Below are 24,112 nucleotides of genomic sequence, written 5' to 3'. Positions count from 1 at the left end.
GGTAATCTTTACGTCAATGGGAATCGACAGCCACACAGCTCTCCAGCTTCCCCGGGGGTTCCTATTTGGAGCCCGACAGTAAGTGTTTCCATTGCTAGGCCTGCAATTATGTATTGCCCTCTCGCCCCCCTGCCTGCCTCGCTCCCCGACAACGCGCTGCGGCTCTCCCCGCCGGCCCGGCGGCGGTTCTGCGCCCAAGGGCCCTGCGGCCAGGCCTCCTCGCCCCGAGCGAGGCCCCGCGCCCGCAGAGGCCGGGGCAGGAGCAGTCACGGGCCGTGGCCACCGTTCCTCACGCTCCCGCCTCTCCCGCGCGCCGCCCCCAACGGGCGAGGAGGCGGGAAGGGGGCAGGCGCCCGGCCACGCATGCGCCGCAGGCAGTGCGGGGGGGGGGGTGGTGTTGCGGCAGCCTTCTTGAGCGGGACGGGTTGGGGGGGAGAAGGGGCGGGGTCTCAGGTGGCGCGTCGTGTCGCGAGGCGGGCGGAAGCGGAGCGAGCGGCGCCTGTCAGACGGGTGTGGGCCGGGAGCGGAGGTAGCGCGGGGTTGCCGGGGGGGTTCGCCAAGGGGCTGCCCCGTCCAGGGGCCGCCTTGTCCTCCTCAGGCGCCGTGCCGGGCGGCACATCGGAGCGGGGTGTGGAAGAGCTGTGCCCTTGGCTGGGGAAGGGGCGAGGAAGGGCCTCCAGCTGAGTGGGGGCGGCGTTAGGGTCGCGGAGGCCCGGCAGTCCCTGTGGGCAGACGGGGCGGCCCCGCCGGGGGGGGCCGAAGCGCTAGGCTCGGCGGAGGGGTGGCGAGGGGGGGAGCCGGGTGGCAGCTGCGGCTGCCAGGCAAACCCAGGTTTTCACCTCGCCTGAGCGCCCCGTCTTGTTCTCCCCCTCAGGCTTGCCCCCTGCTTCGGGACGGGTTTATCTTCTGGCTTCGGCCATGTTTTGCCTCCCCGCCGGCGTTTGTGCAGCTGTCAGCTTTCCCTCCTTCCCCCCCTTTGTCCTTCGGCAGTGGGTCGTGCTGCTGGGCTGCGTGAGTGCTCGGTGCTGCCTGCAGGTCGGTCTCCTTTCCCGCCCTGCAAGCTCTGGTTATCGGTGGCAGCGCGGGTCTTTCTGGTGGCTGGTGGCGGTGTTATTGCAGGCCCCTCTTACAGGTGCTGGGGCGCGGTGTGTTCTGCCGCCCGCCGTGGCTAAACGTTCCCTTCGGCTGGATAACCGTGTTCCAGGGCTGTGATGCAATGTCCTTGGGTGGTGAGGAAGCAGTGAAGGAAACAAGGGTTTTCTGGTTTCCTTCCTCATTTGCAGTGGCCTTTCTGTCATAAACCATGACTGCAGTGACTCTGCAAGATTGATGTCTTTCCTGTGCTGTAAGGACCTAACTCTCAAAGAGGCAAAGCATGCTTGCAATGATGTGATGGAATTTAGAAGGAAGAAAAAAGTGTTTGTTTAATCCATACTCAAGCAAAGGCAGGATCCTTAGTAATGTTAGGTTAAGTGATCTTCTGGCACTAACAAGTTGGCAAAAAAAAAAAAAAAGGGCAAAACATTTGTTTTAATTTTAGGAGATTATAAAATATGAAACTTCCTGACAGCAAGAGTTGTGGAGTAATGCTTCCTTCTTACAATATAATAAAATTGCTTTTATATGCAACATCTGATGATATTTTAACTACATTTTTAATCTTCCATTAAATTTATTTCTGTAAATATTTATAACATACTATTACCTCTATCTTATTTCTGTAGCTCTGTTAACCATTCATTATTAATAAACTTTCTTTTCAGTTTCCTAATCTAAGATGGTACCATCCTATAAATTCTCTTTTGTCTATCTTGTAATCTAAAAGATACTGACAGCTAGAATGGAGTGTAATTTCTGTGTTTGTGTGCCACAAAGCAAAGCAGAGAGAATTTTTGTTCTGTCCTACGACATGATGTGGAGTTTCTTTCAGTTTGATGTGCAGTTTACATCAGGTTAACAACGGGGGGTTTTTTGTTGTTGTTTTGGTTTTTTGTTGTTGTTTTGTCCCCTTAGTGGGTGCATTGGGGGGGGGCAGTTTTTCACTGTGAAAAGTGAGCTTTGTAGGAATTGTGACTTTTTTTTTTAACAGAACCTTCAGAATATGAACATGCTGAAAATAATAGCTAAGCATGCATGTGATTTGTTCTAATTGTAATGTAGTGTTTATTTTGGAGCAAATGTCATGATTTGCTGTTTCACTCTCATGAGAATATCAAAGAAAGGAGACAATATGAAGATGATAACAGTTGTAAGTAGCATCTTGTTCTAGTGTCAGAAGTGGAGCAATTGCAGTTTTAGATCAAATGTGGAGATTTATTGCTACCTTTATTCCCGTTTTGACTGCTGGAGATACCCATGTGTATAAAGCCTAAATTATTCTGGCCTTTTTTTGTTATTTTATGTGTTACAATATATAATTGTTTAATAATTCATTTCAGGTACTTGAGAACTCCAGAGGATTAAGCAATTATGCTGGAATTCCTTTGGTCTAGTAAATAGGTCTTTTTCCTAAAGCTTTTACAGGCAGAAATAAAGCTAATTCCTTTTTTTTTTTTTTTAAAAAGCTTTTAGAGACTCTGCTTTTAGAGACTCCCTTTGCCTTTTAGCTTCTTGAAGGGGGCATTGGTATCAGCTAATCAAGTATTGTGATTTAGCTTGGGGATTGGATATCATTTAACTGCTAAAAGTAAAATATTTCCCCTGGAGTTCATGATCACTTGTACCTTTTCCAAGAATAGTTAAGGGCACTAGTTCTTGCATCTTGCCCAAACTGTAAGTAGGATAAATGCATCCTGTCAGGTTAAATTGTCAGCTGTGTAGTCAACATATCTGAAGACTAGGAAGTGTCAAAAATAGCCATTAAATTGTTTCCAGTAGCTGTCAAAAATCTGTGGAGCTCAGTCATTCAAATGAACATGTTTTGTGCTGGTACAAATTTACTGCTAAAATGTACTTTATATGGTATTTGTTATTTGACAAGCTCTTTCATCTGTGACTGAAAACTTGTACCATTAGGTGGGCTGGGTTTCCTCAACTGAGCATTAGTAATAGTCTCCTAAATTTTCTTTTATGATGGTCAACTTTGCAAAAAATTATTTATATTATCATTTGCCTGTGTAATTTAAAAGATTAATTTTGGATTGCTCAGCACTAAATGGTACTTTGCCTATGTAAAACAGGGCCTAGACTAGAGGCCTAGACAGAAGGACTTAAAACTTATTCCACTGAAATTGGTCTCTTCAGTAATAATGAAGAAGTAAGAGGCTACCATGATATAAATAATCCAGTTATATTTCTGGGTACCTTCTACTTAATTTTAACAATAAAATATTTTGCAGTGCACACCACTGTGGTGCTATGGTTAACTACTGTCTGTCATAACCCTTGCTATGCTAAGATAAACCAGCAAGTCAATCTAGAGATAATAAAAGATGTAGAAGAAAAGAACTTCTGTCTTCAACATTGCCTCCAGTGTTATTTTTCTAAAATCTTCAACTGGATCAGCCTTCTGCGAGGGAGTGTGAATCTGAGGCCCGGTCTGTATTGTAGTTTTACCACTGAAATGTACTTTTGGTGGACACGTTGCACACATCCATAACTCAAGTTTGAATTCTGCAGGTTTCTTGAAACAAAACCAGGCAAGTTAAATTCTTCCTCTCTCCCCAGTGGTACAAGCCCAAAAAAGTAACAAAAAAGTTACTGTTCTGCAGGAATAGTGTTTGTGTGGATGCTGCACTTTGTGTACATGTATGACCAGTTCTGCAGTGGCAATCTCTCCACCATTGCAGCCATCACTTTGTTAGCTGACTCCTCCTCCTCTCCCCTTTTAGTTCTCTTTAATGATACCCCCCTTGCTTTTAGTTCTCTTTAAAATGTTCAGTGAAAATCCCTTTCTTTTCAGTAGCCTACATTCATGATCTTGAGGTATGGCTCTCTGTAAAACTAGCTAAAATTAGCCAAACATTATCATCTCAGAAGGAAGTTTTGGAGTCCCGGGGGCTTTGGAAAGTGTAATGCAAACACAGCTGTGAAATTTCACAAGGGAGTAGAGGTACTAGTTAGGACTTTGCAAGGGAGTACTTGTCATAGCCTAGTGTTCAACGGCAATGAAAAAATTGTGGCAATCTTACTGAGAAATGAGAAGCTAAGAAGGTACCTCATGCTCTGTCATAACTGTGGTTCTTAGGAGCAAGGATCCTACTGTGTCCTGAACGGCAGCAATAAAGCATAAAGAAAAAATAAAGAAAAGTGTCCCAGACGGAATGAAGCTGAGATGATTTTTTTTTTTTTTTTTTGAGACGCTGATACAAAGATATAGAAACGTTTTGAGGCCCAGATGGACCCAGTTGGAGGAGGGGAACTTCAGCAAGTATAATATACTGTCCCCATTGATATCTGCTTGCTTTAATTTTCTTCACAACCCTTGCCAAGTCATTTCCCCTCTCAAAATCTTGAATCTTGGCTGACTGCCCACAGGCAAGGAACAAAGAATTTCTGTTTTTAAATAGTTGGTTTATTTTAAAAGCATTCGCTGACAGTAGTAGGCAAAATAAAGGGGGGAGGCGCTGAAAAAAAGCCAGGATACTTTAAGGTACCAAAAAGTACTTAAGCAGACTCCTTAGATGTAATGCAAAATAAAAACAATTGTTGGCAGAAAGTGTAAAATAAAAACAATGCAAATAGGACTACATTCAAAATAGAAACAAGTCACCATTTCTAAAATATTGACATACAAAACGCCTAATGTTTGGGCACTCAGATGATTTTATACCAGAGCCACTGTAAACTTGATGCGTGGATTTTCAAGTATAAAGCAATACGTTTTTGCTTTCAACTCAAAGTCCAGCTACAAAACAAATTGGTTGCGTGCTGTTCTTAGAAGCCTGTAGGAGGTAAAACTGTTCCTGGTTTAAGATATGTTTGAGGTAGTCCCAGCAGCTCGTCAGCAGTGACAGTATCTGTCTGCTTGGTGAGCTGTGACTTTCGTTGGCCCAGATATCTTTTGGCTGCATTGAGAGACACGGACTGGTGGGAGCACACAAGGAGATTGTCTTCGTTCTTTGTTGCAGCACTGTAGAAGAATAGGTATTCTTGGTAATTACTTACCCATTTTTGCTATTCCCTTAAACCTAATGACTTTCTATGATTTCACTTGGAATATCCATTAAAGGTATTCCCTGAAAGACAGGTAGCAATAAGGCAAAGGGATAATTTATTTTTTTCAGTGTTCCTTGGTAATTGCAAGTCTAGGGCATGCGGAGGCAGGGAATGAAGGAACATATGCTGTGGGAGAAGGTATAAAGATAGATGTCCTGGAAAAGACACCAAGCACTAGGCAAACTCCTTTGGCAGTGCTTTCCAAAAGTGGTACAGAACTGCTAAAACCTGCAGTCCAGCAGCCGTCATACTGATAGGGCAGCCTTTTTTTTTTTTTTTGCCAGAAATATGCCTTCTTACCTATTCTGAAGATTGCAGTGTGTTGTATAGTGCTGTTCTTTTCACTTGAGCCTAGCAGGTATTAATAGTAATTCTTTCTTCTGTCGACTGATCTATGATGCAGTCTCGAAAGAGTCTCATCAGCACACAGGTATTACAATTTGATAGGCTCTGTTGTGTCAGGCATTGCTGAGGTTTTGTCAATAGGGTATCCTTCTCTTTTCCCTCTCTGCTGGTGACATTTTTCTGTTGACCAAATTTTACAGCAACCATAATAGGAATACTTAATGTGCTGAGAGTTGATCATGTCAGAAGACAGCTCAAACATGGTTTTGCTTGTCTGGGGACACACATTGCTGTTAATTATTTGCTTCCGACTAGAATATTCTGTTCTTTTATGATCTATGCAGCTGTCTGAGTGAACCTGGAAACCAAAGGGCAGTGTTGGTCTGCAAAAGTCACCAGTACGGATGTGCCAGTACAGGAAAATGGTTTTATTGGCATCTTTTCAAGAACTCATGTCCTCTTAAAAATATGAGGAATGTGATTCTTCCTTGGGCACCAGTTTTAAATATGAATGATGTGGATAAGATGATTTGTTAAAGGGAATTTGTGTTTCGTGTAGGAATGGAGAACTGAAGTTTCTGTGTATTGCCAGGAATCATGGTCCTGTGTAACAGGATATACTTAACTTCTTTGGGCACCTGTTTGTCAGCTGCACCTGGTGCAGATTTTTCTCCTGCCAAACCGATAGCCATCTAAGACTGCAAATTACCAGAACGCAAACATCATTTTTGCTCTTCCACAAAGGCTCATCACGTAGCTTTTGGGCTTCTAGGTGCTTATTTCATTGTTCCTGTCTTCAAAGATTAATTGATCAGTTAATACGTTCTATGCTTTTTTTGTGTGTGTCAGTCATTCTTTAGACTTCCCATTTTCATTGCTGCACAGCGACTGTGCTGATAGGTTTCCAAATAATGTAGAACTAGCCTGTCTGCTCTCAGAATGGTCAGTGCGATGTCTGTCAGCTGAGTGACCGTGATGCTCAAAGTTTTCTGTTGGAAAATCAGAAAACAGAAGTTTTGGAGGTCACAGAGGTAAATGGGCTGGGGGAAGCACACTCTAAATAGATGCAAAAAAGAAAACTAACAGGCTCGAGCTGATAGAACTGTGGAAATATTTCCTGGTATTGTGTAATGCCTTGTGATTTTTGTCTTCCTGAAATGTTCATTGGCTATTGCAATGAAGTATCATCATGCCTGTTTACAGCACAGCTTATTGTTTACTAATATAGTACCTTCACTGTACTGGGAGATGTTTGCTGCCATGAATTTAATAGAAATTTCTCATATAGACATAGTTTTAGTATGTTAATTTTAAATCCTTAATAATTTCATAAACTTGTTACGCTCCCACTGAGATTGTAATAAATTCTAATTTTGTACTGTACAATTATTTTATAGTAATTATTAGTGTCAGCTTTTATTTGTACTGCCCTAATTTCTGTCTGCTGTCTGTTCTGTTACAAGATTTTTTCGCCCCTTCCTATGTTTGTAGTTGGATGCAATCTCCTATAATTATATCTAGCATTTTATTTTTTTTTTTAATCTCTGTCTTGAGAAATCACTTCTTGTGTTTATACAGTTAATAATAATAATTGGTCGCAAAGCCAGACTTGCTTTTGAATTCACTGTGTCATGTTGTTGATTGTAATTTGGCAGTGAGGAACAGATAAGTATTATGGTAGTAAGTAATAGATGGAGTAAAAATTCCCATTTATCAAGGCTACTGTCTTAATATATTTAGTTCATTAGAGACCTATATAGGTCTCTAGAGTATCACTGAGGAACTGCTGCCTCAGTATTTGGCATTCTATCTTTCAAAATATATAACCAAGGAGGTGACTTTATTGGACTGTATGTTAACAATACTATTTTCAGTGCATTTTTCTTGGCTTTATCCTTAAAGTCTTTTTGATCCTTGAAGGGAATGGGATTCTCAGGCTTCAGTTTTCTCTATTCTTCACCTCTTATTGACTCGGTTATTTTGCTAAAGCTGGTTACTAATAATTACCAAAAATACCTGATGGGCCTCTGCAGCTTTCTTTTTCTCTTAGAAATAATCATCTTCATCTGTCCTGTACATTTTTCAAAACTAGAAGGTACACACCATCTCTGAAGCACAGTTTTAAATTTGCCCTGCAGATGCCAATAACCACTTCTAGTGGTTTAGGAAGGCTGGGATCTCTTGGACAGACTAGAAAAATGATGATGAATATGTACCGGTCTTTCATGAGCTGACTGACTAGCAGAACTGACAGTGCTGTAAGGTGCGTTGTAACCTTTTAAGGATTTGGGTATGCCTTGTTTTCATGATAACCTGAGATTGTTTCATAGGATGTGTGAGGCATTCCTTTGCCTTACAGACTGTTGCATTTTTTGTATTGTACGTGAATATAATCTCTGGGTTTTGCTGGGAATGAGTAAGGCAGAATCTGAGGAAGACTTTGCAACAAAATTCAAGTATGATGTTTTGTAAGTATGGGCTGGTTTCCATGGAGAAGGTCAGTATTGAAGCTGAAGTCCGATGCTACTACTCTTTAGTTAAGTAGCATCAGAGATACTAGAACTTTGATTTATTACGGAACATGTAATGGATTTTCTGTTGCTTTTTCTTTGGCTTTTGTTCCTTTCGTTTCATGCACTCAATAATATAATTTATATATGACTGATGTTGGAACACAGCTCAGAGGATAGAGACATGATTTTATTTTGGAGAGGATGAGTGCCTTAGTTCATTGCTTTCATTGCCAGATGTGTGTCAGTGTTTGTTGTGGTACCACTGGACAATGTTAAATCCACATTGGCAGGGTTTGGCAATACATTTCTTAGACAACCAGCAGTGGCAACAGTGAAGAAAACCAAACTCTTTATGTGTCTGTGAAAGGCAAACCTAGTCTCAGATCCTCTGTTCAGGAATTGCTTGTAGTTCCAAGTTCTGATGCTGCCCCTGGCTTGGGCTTGTCATTTTCAGAATAATTTAGATATGCATGTTCATTTTAAAGAACTTTGAAAAATTGCCACTTGAACCACTTTCAATAGGCAGCACTTCAGGCTGCCTATTGAAAGGATTATCTGGAAGATACTCTCTTCTTCATGGATTCTTGGATTGCCATTTTGCCTGCAGAGTCAGGTCAAGGGTTTTGTTTGATTTGGGTTTGGTTTTTTGTTGGATTTGAGGGAGGGGTTGGTTTGTTTTGGGGTTTTTGTTTGTTTGTTTTTTGGTTTGGGGTTTTTTTGGTTTGATTTGGTTTGGTTTTTGTTTTTTCCTTTCCCTCCTCAGATTTTCAAATTTTGTCCTGGCTGTACTCCTTCATCTTCATGGTCTTCTTCCTTTTGTCTCAGTCCCTATGATTAGGGATGGTAGGAATTCCAGGAAGGCGTAGCTCTGATCTGCCTTTTTTTCCTGTTGCTCTCTGCAGTGCTTTGACATCCTTTGCCATAAAAGCCCTTCAGCTGCGATTGGGAGAGTGGTAAGCCTGGGTTCCTACCCAGGCTAAGTCGGTGTGAAGAAGGAAGCCTCAGCTTCCTTTTTCCCCTGCTCAGGGAGTGGTGGGTAAGGAGGAGCTGTGAGAGAATGAGAGAGAAGAAAGATGACAAGAGTCAGTGTTCCTTCTTACATGTATGCTGTTACCTCACGGGATATTACCTCTGGATTACTGGAAACAAAGGTCCATTCTGAGGACAAGTTTTGGTTAAACTATAATGTTCGTGTAGAGAATTGCTGACCTTTCAGGGCAACAAGAGGTAAAAGAATATTCCAATCCATCCATCTTACTTACTGTGCTATTTTCTTCCTAATATGTACACCTGCTGCCTCGATGATACCCTTTTTTCCTACTTGCAAATCACGTGGGTATAAGCTTGCTTGTTTTTTTTTGTTTTTTGTTACTCCACACTCCGTAATCTTGGAAGGGTCTTGCAGGGAGCGTGTTGTGGGTCACTAGAAGTGCATGCTTCAGGAAGAAAGAGGAGACCAAACCTCCAGAACTTTGAAATTATACTGGAATTCATTAAGGGGGAATGGCCTCTAAAAATGCATGGGGAAAGTGACAAGTACAAATAGTTCCCTTCATTTTGGTACACCTTACTCCCAGTTCCTTTGCCCAGTGTCAGTATTTGGGTGTTACGCCATTTGCCCAGCAGGTTAAGTCCTTGATTTCTGTTAGTTTCAGTAGTCAGCGTGTGCACTGTGAATCAAATATACATGGCAAAGACCCAGTCTGCAATTCCTACTGCTCCTTGGCGGGAGTTTATTCGATCTGTTCCTCTTGGCTAGGACTCTTACCCTGGCTTGTGGTCTTATTTACAGCGTGATGGCAGAGTTATTTCCACTCCAAAGCTCTGTAGTAATATTGTTTAAATACTTCAGAATGAGATATGGCTGGAGATCTGTGGAGAGTGGAATGTGGAACTTAATTTAAATTCTGCAAGAGCTATCTGTTATTTTCAGAGAATTTTTTTTTAATAATATAAAATGTAGGCTTTTGGGAATGGGGGTTGAAACTTGTGGTCTCTCCCTGAGAGATACTGTTTGGTCTTCTGAGCCATCATGTGAATACCCTACTCCTCCTGGACCTCATATGTAAATGTTTTAAAATCATATTTGATACTATTCAGGGATTATGTAGATGCATAATGATGTAGGTGCAGTTTATGCTTTAAAGTCTGAGTGCAGAGCCATGGATTTGGCAAAGAGATAGGGAAAAGAAGTTTTGGTTAGATCATATTTACGGAGGGTCTGTTTCAGGAAATCTTTAACCACACAATTCCAAATATTTGTGCTGATACTGTAGAATATAAGTTTTGATTGTTTTCTCTCTCATTTTATGTACTTAAGACAAATTTGTGTCTTAAAAACAGTTTTTTGGGGGATAAGCACATTCTTTGAACAAAGTACATCCCACTGAATTTACAGGGGGATTTCAAATTGTTGCATGTTGGCTATCATCTGTCCATGTGCACGGTCATATCCCAGAGTTAAGGTGAAGTAAGCTATTCCTCACTCAGTGACTTGTGATTGCCACTTGCATTAGTACTCCCAACAGTAGAAGGAAGATTTTATGTACTAGCAGTTACTATAGCGCATTTTACACAGAATAACTTGTTACTTTACGGCAACTTTGATGTCCAAGTCCTAATATTTCCCCTGCCTTGGGTTGATCATTTTCAGAGTAATTTAGATATGCATGTTGATTTTAGAGCACTTTGAAAATTTGCCACTTGAATCAGTCATGTTGGCCTGAGAGGACTATCTGAAGAGTGAAGGTGAAGGGTAAGTGACAAGCACAGCTCGGAGCCCTGCTGGCAGTGACACTTGTGTTTGCAGCAGACCGTGGTGTGTCGGCACAAGGCCAGCTGAACTGGTCAGCAGAGGCAATGAAAAGTACCGTGGAGGCGGAGTTGAGTTTAGATCAGTGCTTAGGGTAAGAAATTTGGTCTCAATATTCTAATAAAAACAGAGACCTAAGTACCACTATAGAAAGTCTGGTGGGGAACTCTATTAAATGTGTAACTTCAGTCTGAAAAGCGCTCGTGTCAGGTAAGATGTGGGGAAGAACAGGGAATAACAGGGAAAACATAACTGTTAGGTAAAATTTATCCAGACTATGTTAAATAATAGAAACTCCCTCTCAAAAGAGTATTGAATAATTGGAAAGTTTCAGAGGTGGCTGAAAAATGAGAAATACGAGGTATACACCTGTAAAGAGACTGAAAAGATTAAACTTGTTTGAGGAGAAAAAATGAAGAAGAGAATGATACATATGTAAATATATGTGTATATACATATATGATAAATCTGGAACATCTGTTGTCACTGTCTTATAACACAAGAGGAGGGACACATTTCAGTGAGATTCTTACCAATTTTTTTTTTGTAAAGTATGTTCAAATCAGTTATTGGGCATTCAAATGTATGCATTTATAATGAAATGGAAATAGATTCTATGTTTTTCCCTAACAGTTAGGTTTAAAAATGTATTTCTGTTTTAAAAGCATGTGGTTTGAAGCCCTTAACTTCAACCACTCCATGTGAAAATGAAGGTCTCTCTAGTCCTGCACTTTGTTTTGTTTAAATTTTTTTTTTCCCAATACAGAGCTCCCTGAAGATGTCTGTCTCATACTGCTTCAAACAGCAAATGTCCAGACAGTTTAACTGCTGAAGCTTTCCTACCATTCGTTTTTTTCCTGAAGCCTTAATCTATTGAGGGATCAGAATTGGCTGCTATGGTAAGACTTTTTTAAAGTGGTAGTAAAATGCTAGAAGTGGGTGCAATGTGCCAGTTCATTTTGGTTTTATTTCTTTATTTATTAGCAAGACACCAAAACAAAAAAAAATCTTAATGCTGTACAAAACCGGAAGCGGATGATGCCCAACTTCGAACTAACTAACCAACCAAGAAACTTTGTTCTGCGTTTTATCTGTTTATATTTGCCCTTTGCTTCTAAGCGAGGAATAAGAATCAAGTGAATAATTTCATAAGATCTTTTTCTTGTGTGTAGATACATATGTATAACTCATCAAAATGTTGTGTATAAGTGTTTTACAAGTCTCTTCTAGGTATTGCATTTTGTTTTAAATGCATTTGGGTTTAATGTCGTTCAAATCATGGTATTTAAAATACTTAAGGTGATTCGTAGAAGCATAGAAGTTTGGATTTTTGGAGAATAAAAATTGGTAAAAATCAGAAGAGGAAACCTTGCAAACAACAGGTGAGATAGAAAGATGACTGCACCTCTAGGCAGTTATAAATCCACAACTGTTTGCTAGATTATGCAATAATACTGCATTTGGAAACTGGTATTTGTCCTTGATCTCAACAAGTGTAGCACTTTTGAATAACCATGTGATATTTTACAAATTTCAGGAATTAAGACCAACTAAAACAAGAGAAGATGTATTCAAGATGATCCAGCCAGAAGATTTTTCACTTCATAGAAATCTTATTTTTGTTTAATATGTAATATAATTTGACAAAACCAAGTTCAATTACTTATCTTGAAATTAAGACACACCTGTGGCCTTCACCAGAAATGTTTCTAACATTTTCAAGAAAAAATATGTCCCAGAAACTGAGTATGTTTTTACTAGTTTTTGGAATCATTTGGGGTTTGATGTTGTTACGCTACACTTTCCAGTATCCAAGACGCCAAAGCAGTGCCGAGTTGCGTGGACAGATACTAGATCTAAGTAAAAGATATGTCAAAGCACTGGCAGAAGAAAATAAAAATTTAATGAATGGTGGTGGTGGAGCCTCTATGGCAGGATATGGTAAGAGGAAAAAAAACGTACAAGTTACTCAAGTATCTTTTTTTCCTAAAAACTGTGAAGTTACACCTTTTTTTTTTTTTAAAGTAATATATACTGCTTTTTAAGGGGAAAACCTCTCTGTATTAACCAATTTGATTTTAGTTTATTCACTGAAGTTGAAGATTAAGATGTGGTGCAAAATCAAGCTTGAGACATGAAATTTTTGTTTTCCGGGAATTTTTTAGATATCTCCAGGTGTATGACTACTGTTACTTACAGGATTAACAGCAACATTTTGCTTTTTCTGAATCTTAAGCTATTGAGGAATAAGCACATGCTTGATTCGGGGATGAAGTTTTAGATTAAGTCACTTCAGCATTCCAGATTCTTCTCGTGTGTCATTGCTAACTTTCTGCTTTTATTTCTTTAATTTTCTTCTCTTTAAGTAGTAAAAAAGGAGGGGAAAGCAACATACTAGTTGAATTTGCAGTCTTGAGACTGCAAGGCAATTATGAATTTAGCAGAATCTCCCCTTGCTTTAGAAGTAGCCATTAGAGATAAGGTCCCTTGTCTCTAGAGCTTTGATACTTGCTGCCTCGTATCTCTCTGTCTGATTTACCTGTTAACTTGATGAATATGTTTCCAGTATTCACTGGTAATATATTCACTAGAGCCTGTGCCTGTCTTCTGAAATACAGAAAAGATAGTTTTGAGACTATTTGAGATCTTTTTAGCAAAGCTATAAAAATGTCTTAATAATTTTAACTCTTTAGTCCCTTGTAGCTTCTTTTGAGGGAAGGCTGCAATGAACTCTAGTTTAGGGATTAGGTTTGAAGAAACTACCTGTGCTCTGTCATAAAGGAAAAAATGTATCTGTGAAAATAAGGGTAGTACAAGGCTTAAAAAGAAATATTTAAAAAAAATATATATGTGAAGATTTATATTAATGTACTTTGATCCCCTTGTTAAGGAATCCTTAAAAGCGTGGGCTCTACCAGTTGTAGGATGCCCTTTATAGGCACTCTGGTAGAATACAAACAGCAAAAGTGTGTCTGAACTCTTTTCGCTGCTGCTCAGGGGCAGGGAGGCAAGTCTGTGATGACAAGGAAGCAACCCAAGAGGAGGAGGACAGTTTCAAAATGTCTTAGCCTTTACTTCTTTCATTCATTAAGTTAACTTTTTTGCCACAGTAAGAGACTATTTTTTCTTTTCTTTCCCCTTTCCCCCCGCCCCTTTTTTTTTGTCTTCAAGGATTTCCTGTCTTTACTGTGTAATTACTTTTCTGTGTAATTTGTTTTGCAGTTTCCTACTGCTGTATAAGTCTTACAATGTATTTCCAAATGACATTTGTCTTCTGAGGTTTTGTCTGAAGTTTAATAAAAAAATTAAGTCAACTCTTGATCTACATGCTGATCATCAGACTTACAACTTGAGTAGACAATCCCTTCCCTCAGACTGTTGAGCACAGAGAGATACTACAGAGTACATGACCACAACGTGTCATTGACAGCAGACCCTGCTCTGGCTTGAATTGTAAAGCAAATTTTTTTTTTCCCCCCCTCAAGATGATATTACTAAGCAAGAACTAGTTAATTTTAGAGGCAGGGACTGACCTGAGATTTTTTTTTTTAATTTACTACTAGTGTTTTACTTTTATCTGGGTTACTCCTCTTTTTTCACTTTCATACCTGTTTTTTTCCTCCCCAATTTTTCTGGTTAGTTAAGAACTGATGAGAGGGTAGGCGGGGAAGAGAGAGAGGGAGAGAGGGAGTCTGTGTGTGTCTGCGTCTTTGTGTGTTGGCGGGATCTTAACACCTTGTAAAGCCCAGTAAGTTGTTCATTTTTTTCAAAACGGAGAGAAGATAGTGTTATGAATATTGACAACAGCGTAATTAGCTTTTGTTGAAAGGTCTGTTACTGTTTTTGTGTTCGAGAATATGGGAATTTTTTTACTGTCCTTTCTCTTGTTTTTCAATCAATATAGGCCTAAATACATGGAAATTTTTTTTCCTGCTTTATAGCTTATCTAAGAAGTGATAAGATACTTTCTCATGGCAGTTTTTCTGTGGGATAGATCTGTTATTTAAAGGAAAGCTCTTAAGAACTACCTTTTTATGTTGGAAAGTATTTAAATTATTCTGTTGCTGTCCAAGCATAAAAGGTGACATAGCTGGGTATTCTAGTGCTGTTGTCTGGATGAAATTTGAAATACTGCATTTGAATAGTCACTAGTCTAATGCTCCAACTAGTGGTTTTGTTCTGACACTCAGATTTTTAATTGGCTTCATTCACAGTTCACTATTATGGTGATATCTTCCTTGCCTAAAATAACAAGGAAAATGATGTTAAAGAAAAATCAAGCAGCTATTTAATTCTATGCTTGTTTGCTAATCTGCACTCTTTCCCAAAAAGTATAGAAGATAGCAAGTTTTAAGATGTGAGTATGTTGAAATAGCAGTTCTCTTCCACATATAGTAAACAATAGGATCTAATTTGTTTTTTCCATTATCTTCAGCTGATCTTAAGAGAACAATTGCTGTTCTTCTGGATGACATCTTACAACGCCTCGTGAAATTGGAAAACAAAGTTGATTACATCGTTGTGAATGGCTCAGCAACAAATACCACTAATGGAACTAGCAATCAGGTGCCAGTAACTTCAAATAAACGTGTAAAACCAGCAAGCAACATTAGATAGCAAACCGGGCCACTTCGCGTTGCTACATCTATGATAGGTAATATTTAAGATAAGCTTTTTATCTCTGGCTAGGGCAAAGCAGTAGTTGACTCTAAATGAAGTGTAAACTATTCTATTATACAATGTGCTGGATCTGTGTTGGCCTAACTTATGTGCATAGGTTCTCAAAGCATTATTTCATTGCCTTTGAGCAGTACTTCTGAAGTGATCTTTGTTGTCCTTAAAGATATTTTGATATCATGATTTGATGTAGTATGCCATTGGATAATAACAATAAATGGAAAGCAATGGGGAACTTACAGGTAGGTTTCTAAATATATTTATTTAAGTATAAATATAACATATCTTTTGGATAGGTGAGCAGTATTGTAGCTTATTCATTTTTTGTGATCTGCGTTAAGCCGAGGTAACTGAGGAAAACACATTGTTAAACAGATGTTAGAAAATGTGTATACTTACAATATTTTGTTACTCATTTACTAGAACGATATTAGATTGAGGATAGCATTGGTGATAATATTTTAAAATTGTGACCCAAAGAATGTCTTTATTTGCACTATCTGTCTGAATAGCTAGAGAGAATTTACTGTATATTTAAGAAAATTAATTATAATAGGAAAACATCCTAGGTAGTAACACTGTCCAGGTATATCTTTACGCCGGATTTAGGGCAGTTAGATTATCAAAAGCAAATCATAATCTGTGATATCTTAGATGATTCTTTCTTACAAAGATATTTAAGTGTATGTATTTTGTAATTGCAGATGAAATTATTTAAGTGATGGAAATAAGTTTTGGATATGTGGATACTGTTTATTTTTATTCATTGCTGTTTCTTTTTAACTTTTTAGTACCTTGCAATTTGTGATGAGTATAGCACACCATCTCCCTGAATTGCTTTTTTGATCAGGAGGAAAAGCAATGAAGGGAAACAAGGCATCTCTGCATTTAACAGAGATATATGTACTAAGGGTGTCTTATCACGGAATATTTGAGAGCTAAGGTAATGTTTGCCTTATGTCTAAGTTAGCCTTACAGCAAAGTGAATTGCAGCGTGGATGCACTGTATTTCAAAATGTTACTGAAGTTATATTAAAAAGAAAGTGCCACTGAGCCTGTTTTTTAAAATGTACTGAATGTTTTTGGGGGGAGGGAGGGTACGTTCAGGGATTTCTGCCAAAAGTGTGCTGTGAGTGGGTTTTTGGGCGTGGTTGGGGGTGGTCTAATCAATTAAGGAAAAGGTGGTCTAAGCAATTAAGGGAAAAAACCCACCAGTAAAACTGGAGGTGCTGGATGATATACTATAAAAAGTTATGTATTTTTTCTTTTCTTCTATTTCCCTGCTGATATTCTGGACTGTTACAAAGGAAAAATACACTTACAACCTTAGCATCAAGATGATTTTTTTTTTCTGTCACATTGTGTGTAAACATGTACTCATTTCAATGCAGAAAGAGAAAAATAAATTTTTAATTGCGCTTGTAAAGGCTCCTGTTTGTTTGTTTTTTTTTTTTTTTTTTTAACAGTCTTGTCATTCTCGCTACATGTGCTCTAGGTGTTTCTGGGTTGGAAAATTGTATGTCTCTGAAGCTTAGTAGTAGTCTATCTGGTATTCTTCCTGCTTGATCACTGAATTCTTTTGCTCTTGAAATCCTAATATCCTGAAACTTTCCTCAGGTTAGAGGTGAGGGAAGAAAGAAATGAAAAGAAAAGAAAATGACTTTATAGAATCATAGAATCATACAGGTTGGAAAAGACCTCTAAGATCATCGTGTCCAACCGTCAACCCAACACACCATGCCCACTACACCATGTCCCTAAGGGCCTCATCTACACGTCTTTTAAATACCTCCAGGGATGGTGACTCCACCACTTCCCTGGGCAGCCTGTTCCAAGGCCTGACCACTCTTTCAGTAAAGAAATTTCTCCTAATGTTCAATCTAAACCTCCCTTGGCGCAACTTGAGGCCATTTCCTCTTGTCCTATCGCTAGTTACTTGGCAGAAGAGACCAACACCCACCTCGCTACAACCTCCTTTCAGGTAGTTGTAGAGCGCGATGAGGTCTCCCCTCAGCCTCCTCTCCTCCAGGCTAAACAACCCCAGTTCCCTCAGCCGCTCCTCATAAGACTTGTGCTCCAGGCCCTTCACCAGCTTCGTTGCCCTCCTCTGGACACGCTCCAGCACCTCCATGTCCTTCTTGTAGTGAGGGGCCCAAAACTGAACACAGGATTCGAGGTGCGGCCTCACCAGTGCCGAGTACAGGGGCACGATCACCTCCCTACTCCTGCTGGCCACACTATTTCTGATACAGGCCAGGATGCCGTTGGCCTTCTTGACCACCTGGGCACACTGCCGGCTCATGTTCAGCCGGCTGTCAACCAGCACCCCCAGGTCCTTTTCCTCTGGGCAGCTTTCCAGCCACTCTTCCCCAAGCCTGTAGCGTTGCACGGGGTTGTTGTGACCAAAGTGCAGGACCCGGCACTTGGCCTTGTTGAACCTCACACAGTTGGCCTCGGCCCATCGATCCAGCCTGTCCAGGTCCCTCTGCAGAGCCTTCCTACCCTCCAGCAGATCAACACTCCCGCCCAACTTGGTGTCGTCTGCAAACTTACTGAGGGAGCACTCGATCCCCTCGTCCAGATCATTGATAAAGATATTGAACAGGACCGGCCCCAGTACTGAGCCCTGGGGAACACCGCTCGTGACCGGCCGCCAACTGGATTTAACTCCGTTCACCACAACTCTCTGGGCTCGGCCGTCCAGCCAGTTTTTTACCCAGCGAAGACTTTAGATCTTTAGTGGTGAAGACTTCACTCTTTAAGAGTGAAGACGACAGGTACATAACTTCATTTGAATCTGCAAGTCTCTACTGACAATGTGAAGATAGGTTTTTGTATCTATCCATGTATGCTTTTTATTCCCTGAGTACTTGATTGGTACCAACCAAAACCTTGATAGGTGGTGGTGGTAGTATGTGGTGTCCCTTTGTGCTATAAACATGAGTAGTTTTTGTGTGTGTATGCAAAGTGACTTTTTTTTTTTTTCTTGTAAGGGTATCTGAAGTCTTAAAGTTATTGAGGATTGTTAAACAAGTGTAACAAAAGTTGCAAGGTGAGTATTTGTCAGTACGTGCACAGGCAGCTTGTTTTATGTGGGGATTTTGGAGACTGATATACTAACTTAAAAGCAGTTATGTACTCCTCATAGTAATTCATGGTGCCGTTAGCAAATAGTTGCTTTTCTCTCAGGTTTCAGTAGTACAATGGCTTATTGGAATTAGCTTGTACTTGACAAATATATAGGGAGAACTGTGAACTACCTATATCTTAGGGCACAAATGTTCCATTCATGAATATAATTGAAACAACTGTTTCTCAAGAAGCAAGTTAAAAATACTCTAGGAGCATCCTACATCTAATTTTACATGAAACCAGCATTATTAGGGTCTGATACAGCAATACATCAGTGTCCGTGATACGTCTTGCCCCTCTTTTTGTGGCCAGTCTTGTTCTGTGCTGTATCGCCATGCCGTGCCTCTGACTTGTGTTCTCCCTTCACCAACTGTCTAGCACAGTACTACTACTGTGATTTCTGTGCTCCAGCAGTGCAGAAGGTGGAACCTGAGCTTTATCCTTTTTGCTGAGATGACAGCACTTTTCAGAGTGGCAAAACTAAACCTCACGTGTGCGGACTAAGGAAAAGAGGACAAGGAAGGGATAAGGGGAGGGTCTCAGTTGCCTTTTCTATCAACAACAGTAGCAAGAAAACATCTGCAGCCTCCTTTATAGGATATTTTGAGAGGTGTGGCAGCCCTGCAATGGCAGGAGGTTGTGTAAAGAACCCAAGGACTTGTGAAAAAGAAGCAAGAGAGAGCCTCCAACTCACCTCGGGTCCAAAATGCTTGATAGTATCACGGCATTTGGTTATATTGCCAAACATCTTTTAATTTTTTATTTAAGGAATATTTAAATAGTATTTCTGCTGTGCTACAGTATTTATGATGCAGCTATGTATTTCCCATTTCAGATGACATCACAAATCCCCCCAAAGTGACCTGCTTCAAGTTTTGTGAAATACGGAATCTCCTTAAAGTTGGTTGGTTCTTAGGCTGGATTGGGTTTCGGGTTTTTTTCGCTTTTCTTTTTCTTTGGAGGGCAGGGGGACATACAATCTCCCTTATGTAAAGAACTCCTAATTTGGGGGTTGTGGTGGTTGTTTTGGTTTTGGTTTTTAAATCTTCTGGTAAATTATAAGACTTGAGTTTTCCCAGCTGTAATTTGCCTCATGAGTGTTTACCAGCTGATTTCACTAGGTAATTGATAGTACTTCTGTGCCTGTGAATGGTTGTTTAATGTAGGTAGCAAAAAATGTTCAAGATCCACTCCCAAACAAAAGTTCTAATGAAGAAAAATTGAAAGAAAAGAGTATATTGATTGCTGTCTAAACAGCTAGAAGCGCCACAGGTCTCAATACAGTTCTTGAGTTCCACAACCAAATAACTGGCAGGCACACATCTTTCTTAAGGAAGATTGTCTTGATTCTCTAGTTCTTGTGGCTTTTCTCGTCTAAAATAATTTTTTAATCTCACCATAGTAATGTTTAATGTAATAAAGATATCCAACCATTGTCTCACAACTGTGTGTGAAGAAGAAAAAGTGCTGAGTGGTTCCACACTGAAGAACCTTTGGGATGAATGGATGGACAGACAGACAGACAGATACTCCACTGAAACGCACTGAGACAGCTCTTAACGAGCTGCTTATCCACTGTTAGGATCACAGAAGTTTGCTGATCTGTTTTTAATGAAATAATTGAAAAAATACAGAAACGTGGCACAAGGATGTAGAGGTTCTTGTAATCAGTGTGGTGAAACATCAATATCCTTGGCATCCAGTAATATGCCTAACATATTGCACAGTTGTCTGTTTTTCCAAGTAATTGCTAAATACTTGTTTTTCATTAACACAATTGTTTAAAGAGGCTGGCTAGATTGATCTAAATTCTGATTGAAAATATTTGCTAATGCAGAGGTTTCCAAACTGCATCATGTCTGTGATGTGTGCAAGCTGCCGAAGTGACCAAGTGCTTCCTGTGCAGGTACGTATTCTGGGGGTAATCGCTGCTGTTGCGGCCTTTGCAGGAATGCAGAAGCAGAGTAAATTTGGGAACCTCTACAAGAAGTTTATTTAGAAAAAAGACTACATAAAATTTAAGATCCCAATTTATTATGTTTTTCTTAAAAACCTTTTAGAAAACACTCCCTCAAAATACTCAAATTAATGGAATGAGCTAGATCTCTAAAACATTTTTACATAATTGGTGTGGTTTTTTAAAGGTCATGTAAAGTGTCTATTGAAATCTTTAACAATTAATCCAAATATAACCTCCTTACCTGGGATTGTGTCCTTTCATTAGTTTGTGCCTCACAAAACGCCATCTGCTATCAGCGGTGTTCAATTTAATGTATTTGATAGTATGTAAAATACTTTTTCAAAGGCAAGAGTGAAATGGGAGATGACTTTTTATAGCAGCTAAGAAGGTGAATTAGACTTTTGCAATGTTTCTCATGTGGAATAGACTGTTTACTGAATTGACATTTCACTAAATCTCAGTTTGTCTGGGATGGTGCCCGTGTGCATTTGTATCTGTTTAAAAATATCTTTTAGGTTATTAAAATGAAGCCCAAGGTAAAAAAAAAAAAATCCCATTACATACACATTACTTAAGCACCAGTGGCATCACATGCTATGGAATTATCTTATCTGTTAGTGATCTTAATTACTACAAATTTCCCAACTATGTTTGTCAGTACCTCCAGCAAAACCCTTTCATTATTAATTGACCCTTGCTTGTGTATGAGCTTGCATATTCCCTGTGACATTCATCAACTTACTCTGTTCAGTAGATGCCTAATCATGTTCTGTTCCTCTGGTAGCAAAATTGAAGAGAAACATGTTGACATTTTAAAATGCCTGTAAACTAGGGTTAATAATACACAAACTAATTTTTATTGTAGCATAATGTATGGTCATGGCTAGACGTTGCCTGAGTACTGCTTGCATTTGCTTTTAAGTATATCAGAATATTGATAACAAATGTGGAGGGAGGAAACAATTTGATGGAAACTGTTTCCATTATTCTGTACGCCACTTCAATTCTTCTCACTTTCAGAAGAGCTAATTAGAGATAGTCGTTGACCAAATGCATAGAAATGGAATGACTAACTACTACTTCAAAATGATGAGTTGAGGTCTAAAATATTAAAAGAGTTATTTCTAAATTATTTATTCTTGCATTAATAAAGTGGCTATCTTCAATTTACGTAGGTATTTCACTGAGATGAATTTTAAAGCACTTGTCAACCTTTTAAAAAATTTAAAGGGTCACACATTTTATTGTTAACAGAGGGTGTTGAGAGAGACTGTCAACACCCTACACAGCATTAAGCTGTTGCCTTTGATGTGTAGGCAGCACCTTGGGTCTCACAGAGCTGTACTGTAAGTGAGTGTCCATATGTTCAACTCACTTTGATGTGTTCAGAGATCTTGGGCCAGCACAATCCGTATGCTACATCACAGCCATAGGAGGTAAAACATGCCATCTGGATTTCTGTTCCTTTTACTTACCTTGTGGCACAGCCTCTTTACAGTAGCAGAAAGCCTTTTTTTTTGTTTCCTGCTGTTCAAGATTATTTGATAGTTTAGCATGGAAAATCTCGTTTGACTCGATCTTCAACAAATTTTATTTTGGATGTCCATTAACAATCTCTTAGAAGGGATGGGAGACAGGAGAGGGTTTTCTGAAAAAGTATTCAATACTCATGCTATGACAGCAAAACAGTGCATGCTTGAAATACCTTTATTAGCTAAGAACTCAGTTTCTCAATTACAAAGTCTTTCACCTTTTACATCTGTTCCCAAGTAATTCTATGAGCACAAATTTGGATCCAAGCAGATGCTGGGGTGCCAATAATAATAATAATTCTTTATTGCAGAGAACACTTGCTGTGATCAAATCTGGGAATAAATCTTCAATTTTTAAGATGGGAGGTAGTTCATGGGACAGGTGCCCCACAAAAAATTACTTTGGATCGCCTACTCTCAACACCTTCACACTGACTGTTCATAGGTAATCTGACACTAAAGTACAATATAGACAAACATTTGTAGGCCTCACCAAAAGCTGCCTAATTCAGAAACATGGCTCTGCTGTCCAAACCAGAACTGTATTTCAGAGCACTGTTTTTAACAAAGACCTTGCACAGATGAGGTACATCAACTCATGACATAGGAGCTCTGCTCATTCTGTGTGAACCAGGCTTGCCAGAGCTCTCCCCCCCCATTTTATTGGCAGTGCTGGGATCTCGGCACCAGTGAAATGTGCATACAGATAAGGTATCTCAAAGATCTTCAGCTTTGTGCAGCGCCAGTGCAGCAGTGTGCTCCTCAGTATGTTAAAATTCCCTGTCTGCAGAGCTTCTTGTCCTACTTTCAAGGTCCCCTTTCCCCATCTGTTTCTTTTTCGAAGTTTTGGTCACAGGAGAAATTTTCTTTTCCCTGGAGAAACAAGCCTGACTTTTTTGCATGGTTTTATTTTCCTCTACTAGCTTACTTGAAGATGTATTGACTGCAGTGATGACTTGCTCCCATATCTTTTCTACCTTTAAGAGGGACCTGTACGTGTTCAGATCTCAGTGTGACAGAACACGCGTGTTGTATTGCAGTGCTGGCTGCTCTGCTGAAATTTCTTATACATGTGGCATAGCCACAGGACAAATGCCCAGACCATATGCCCCATCACCTTTTTTAGATACTGCTGGAAACCTGAGAGCCTCCCTGTTGTTTCGTCTCTCTCTGGGGGATGTTTTGGCAAAACACTGCCTTGGTCCTTGTGACATCTCTCTTCACCTTCTGCTTCGTTGCTGGTGGCTTGCCCAGTGCAAAACAATCTGGAGATTTCCTTGAATTGCTGTACCTTTTTCAACAGGCACCTGTCATTTTATTGTATGGAAAAAGCCTACCCTCCTGGGTCGCATTTTGACAGCCTGAGGGCTCATAGCTTATGCCAACATGCAGAGCACAATTTAAATATCAATTTCCTGAAGCTCAGTTAAGAAAATCATACTACATCTCTTGCTCACATATTCAGTCGCTACGTGACCAACATGTTTGTATCAAGAGGAAGCAGTCAATTTACACAGATAGTGCAGTATCAGAAATAGCAGCCTGTGGTCTATTTACTACAGCCTTCAATCACATTGGAGGAGTTGTTTCAACATGGTGGCATTATTTGTGGCACATGGAGAGGAATTGGGAATTGCAGGTTGCCAGTTATGAGTATTACCCAAAGTTGGCCTCCTTTTACCTTGAACTATGAACAAAACATATTTTATAATGGAAGGGCTTTCAAAGAACATCAGTGAGCTTGAGGTAAGATTATGATATCAAGAAGCAGCTTTCATGTTCTAGATAAATGGCAACAGTATTTTTTTTAATTTTTTTTTTAGGATCAACAGCTCTGGATTATCTCTAAAACACAAAGATGGGGACTGTCTCTGCTCTGAAGAGTTTTACAGTTGAGTTCCTTGATGCTGTAACTGGGTCATGTTTTTCACATTCTCTGTAGATTCCTTCATTCACTATGAGTGAAACTCTCCATAGGTATAAA

At 39.8% G+C, this 24,112-nt stretch overlaps 1 protein-coding gene across 6 annotated transcripts; it reads left to right on the top strand.

The window, feature by feature from the left end:
• The first annotated feature begins 3 nt into the window (after positions 1–3).
• On the top strand, positions 4–16,921 carry CCDC126 (coiled-coil domain containing 126). 6 transcript variants are annotated; one of them, XM_075143570.1, is made up of 6 exons: positions 478–529; positions 7,641–7,765; positions 10,698–10,770; positions 11,594–11,726; positions 12,365–12,768; positions 15,263–16,921. In XM_075143570.1, exons 5-6 carry the CDS (start codon positions 12,531–12,533, stop codon positions 15,442–15,444), a joined length of 420 nt encoding a protein of 139 aa, XP_074999671.1. In that variant the 5' UTR covers positions 478–529; positions 7,641–7,765; positions 10,698–10,770; positions 11,594–11,726; positions 12,365–12,530; the 3' UTR covers positions 15,445–16,921. The 6 variants fall into 6 exon arrangements, with proteins under 6 accessions (XP_074999674.1, XP_074999670.1, XP_074999669.1 ...); XM_075143568.1 differs by lacking the exon at positions 7,641–7,765 and having other exon boundaries at positions 439–529; XM_075143572.1 differs by lacking the exon at positions 10,698–10,770.
• Positions 16,922–24,112: the final 7,191 nt, after the last annotated feature.

Source organism: Calonectris borealis, chromosome 2, assembly GCF_964195595.1.
Source record: "Calonectris borealis chromosome 2, bCalBor7.hap1.2, whole genome shotgun sequence".
In the NCBI taxonomy this organism is placed as follows: domain Eukaryota; kingdom Metazoa; phylum Chordata; class Aves; order Procellariiformes; family Procellariidae; genus Calonectris; species Calonectris borealis.
This window is presented reverse-complemented; position numbering and strand designations above follow the sequence as displayed.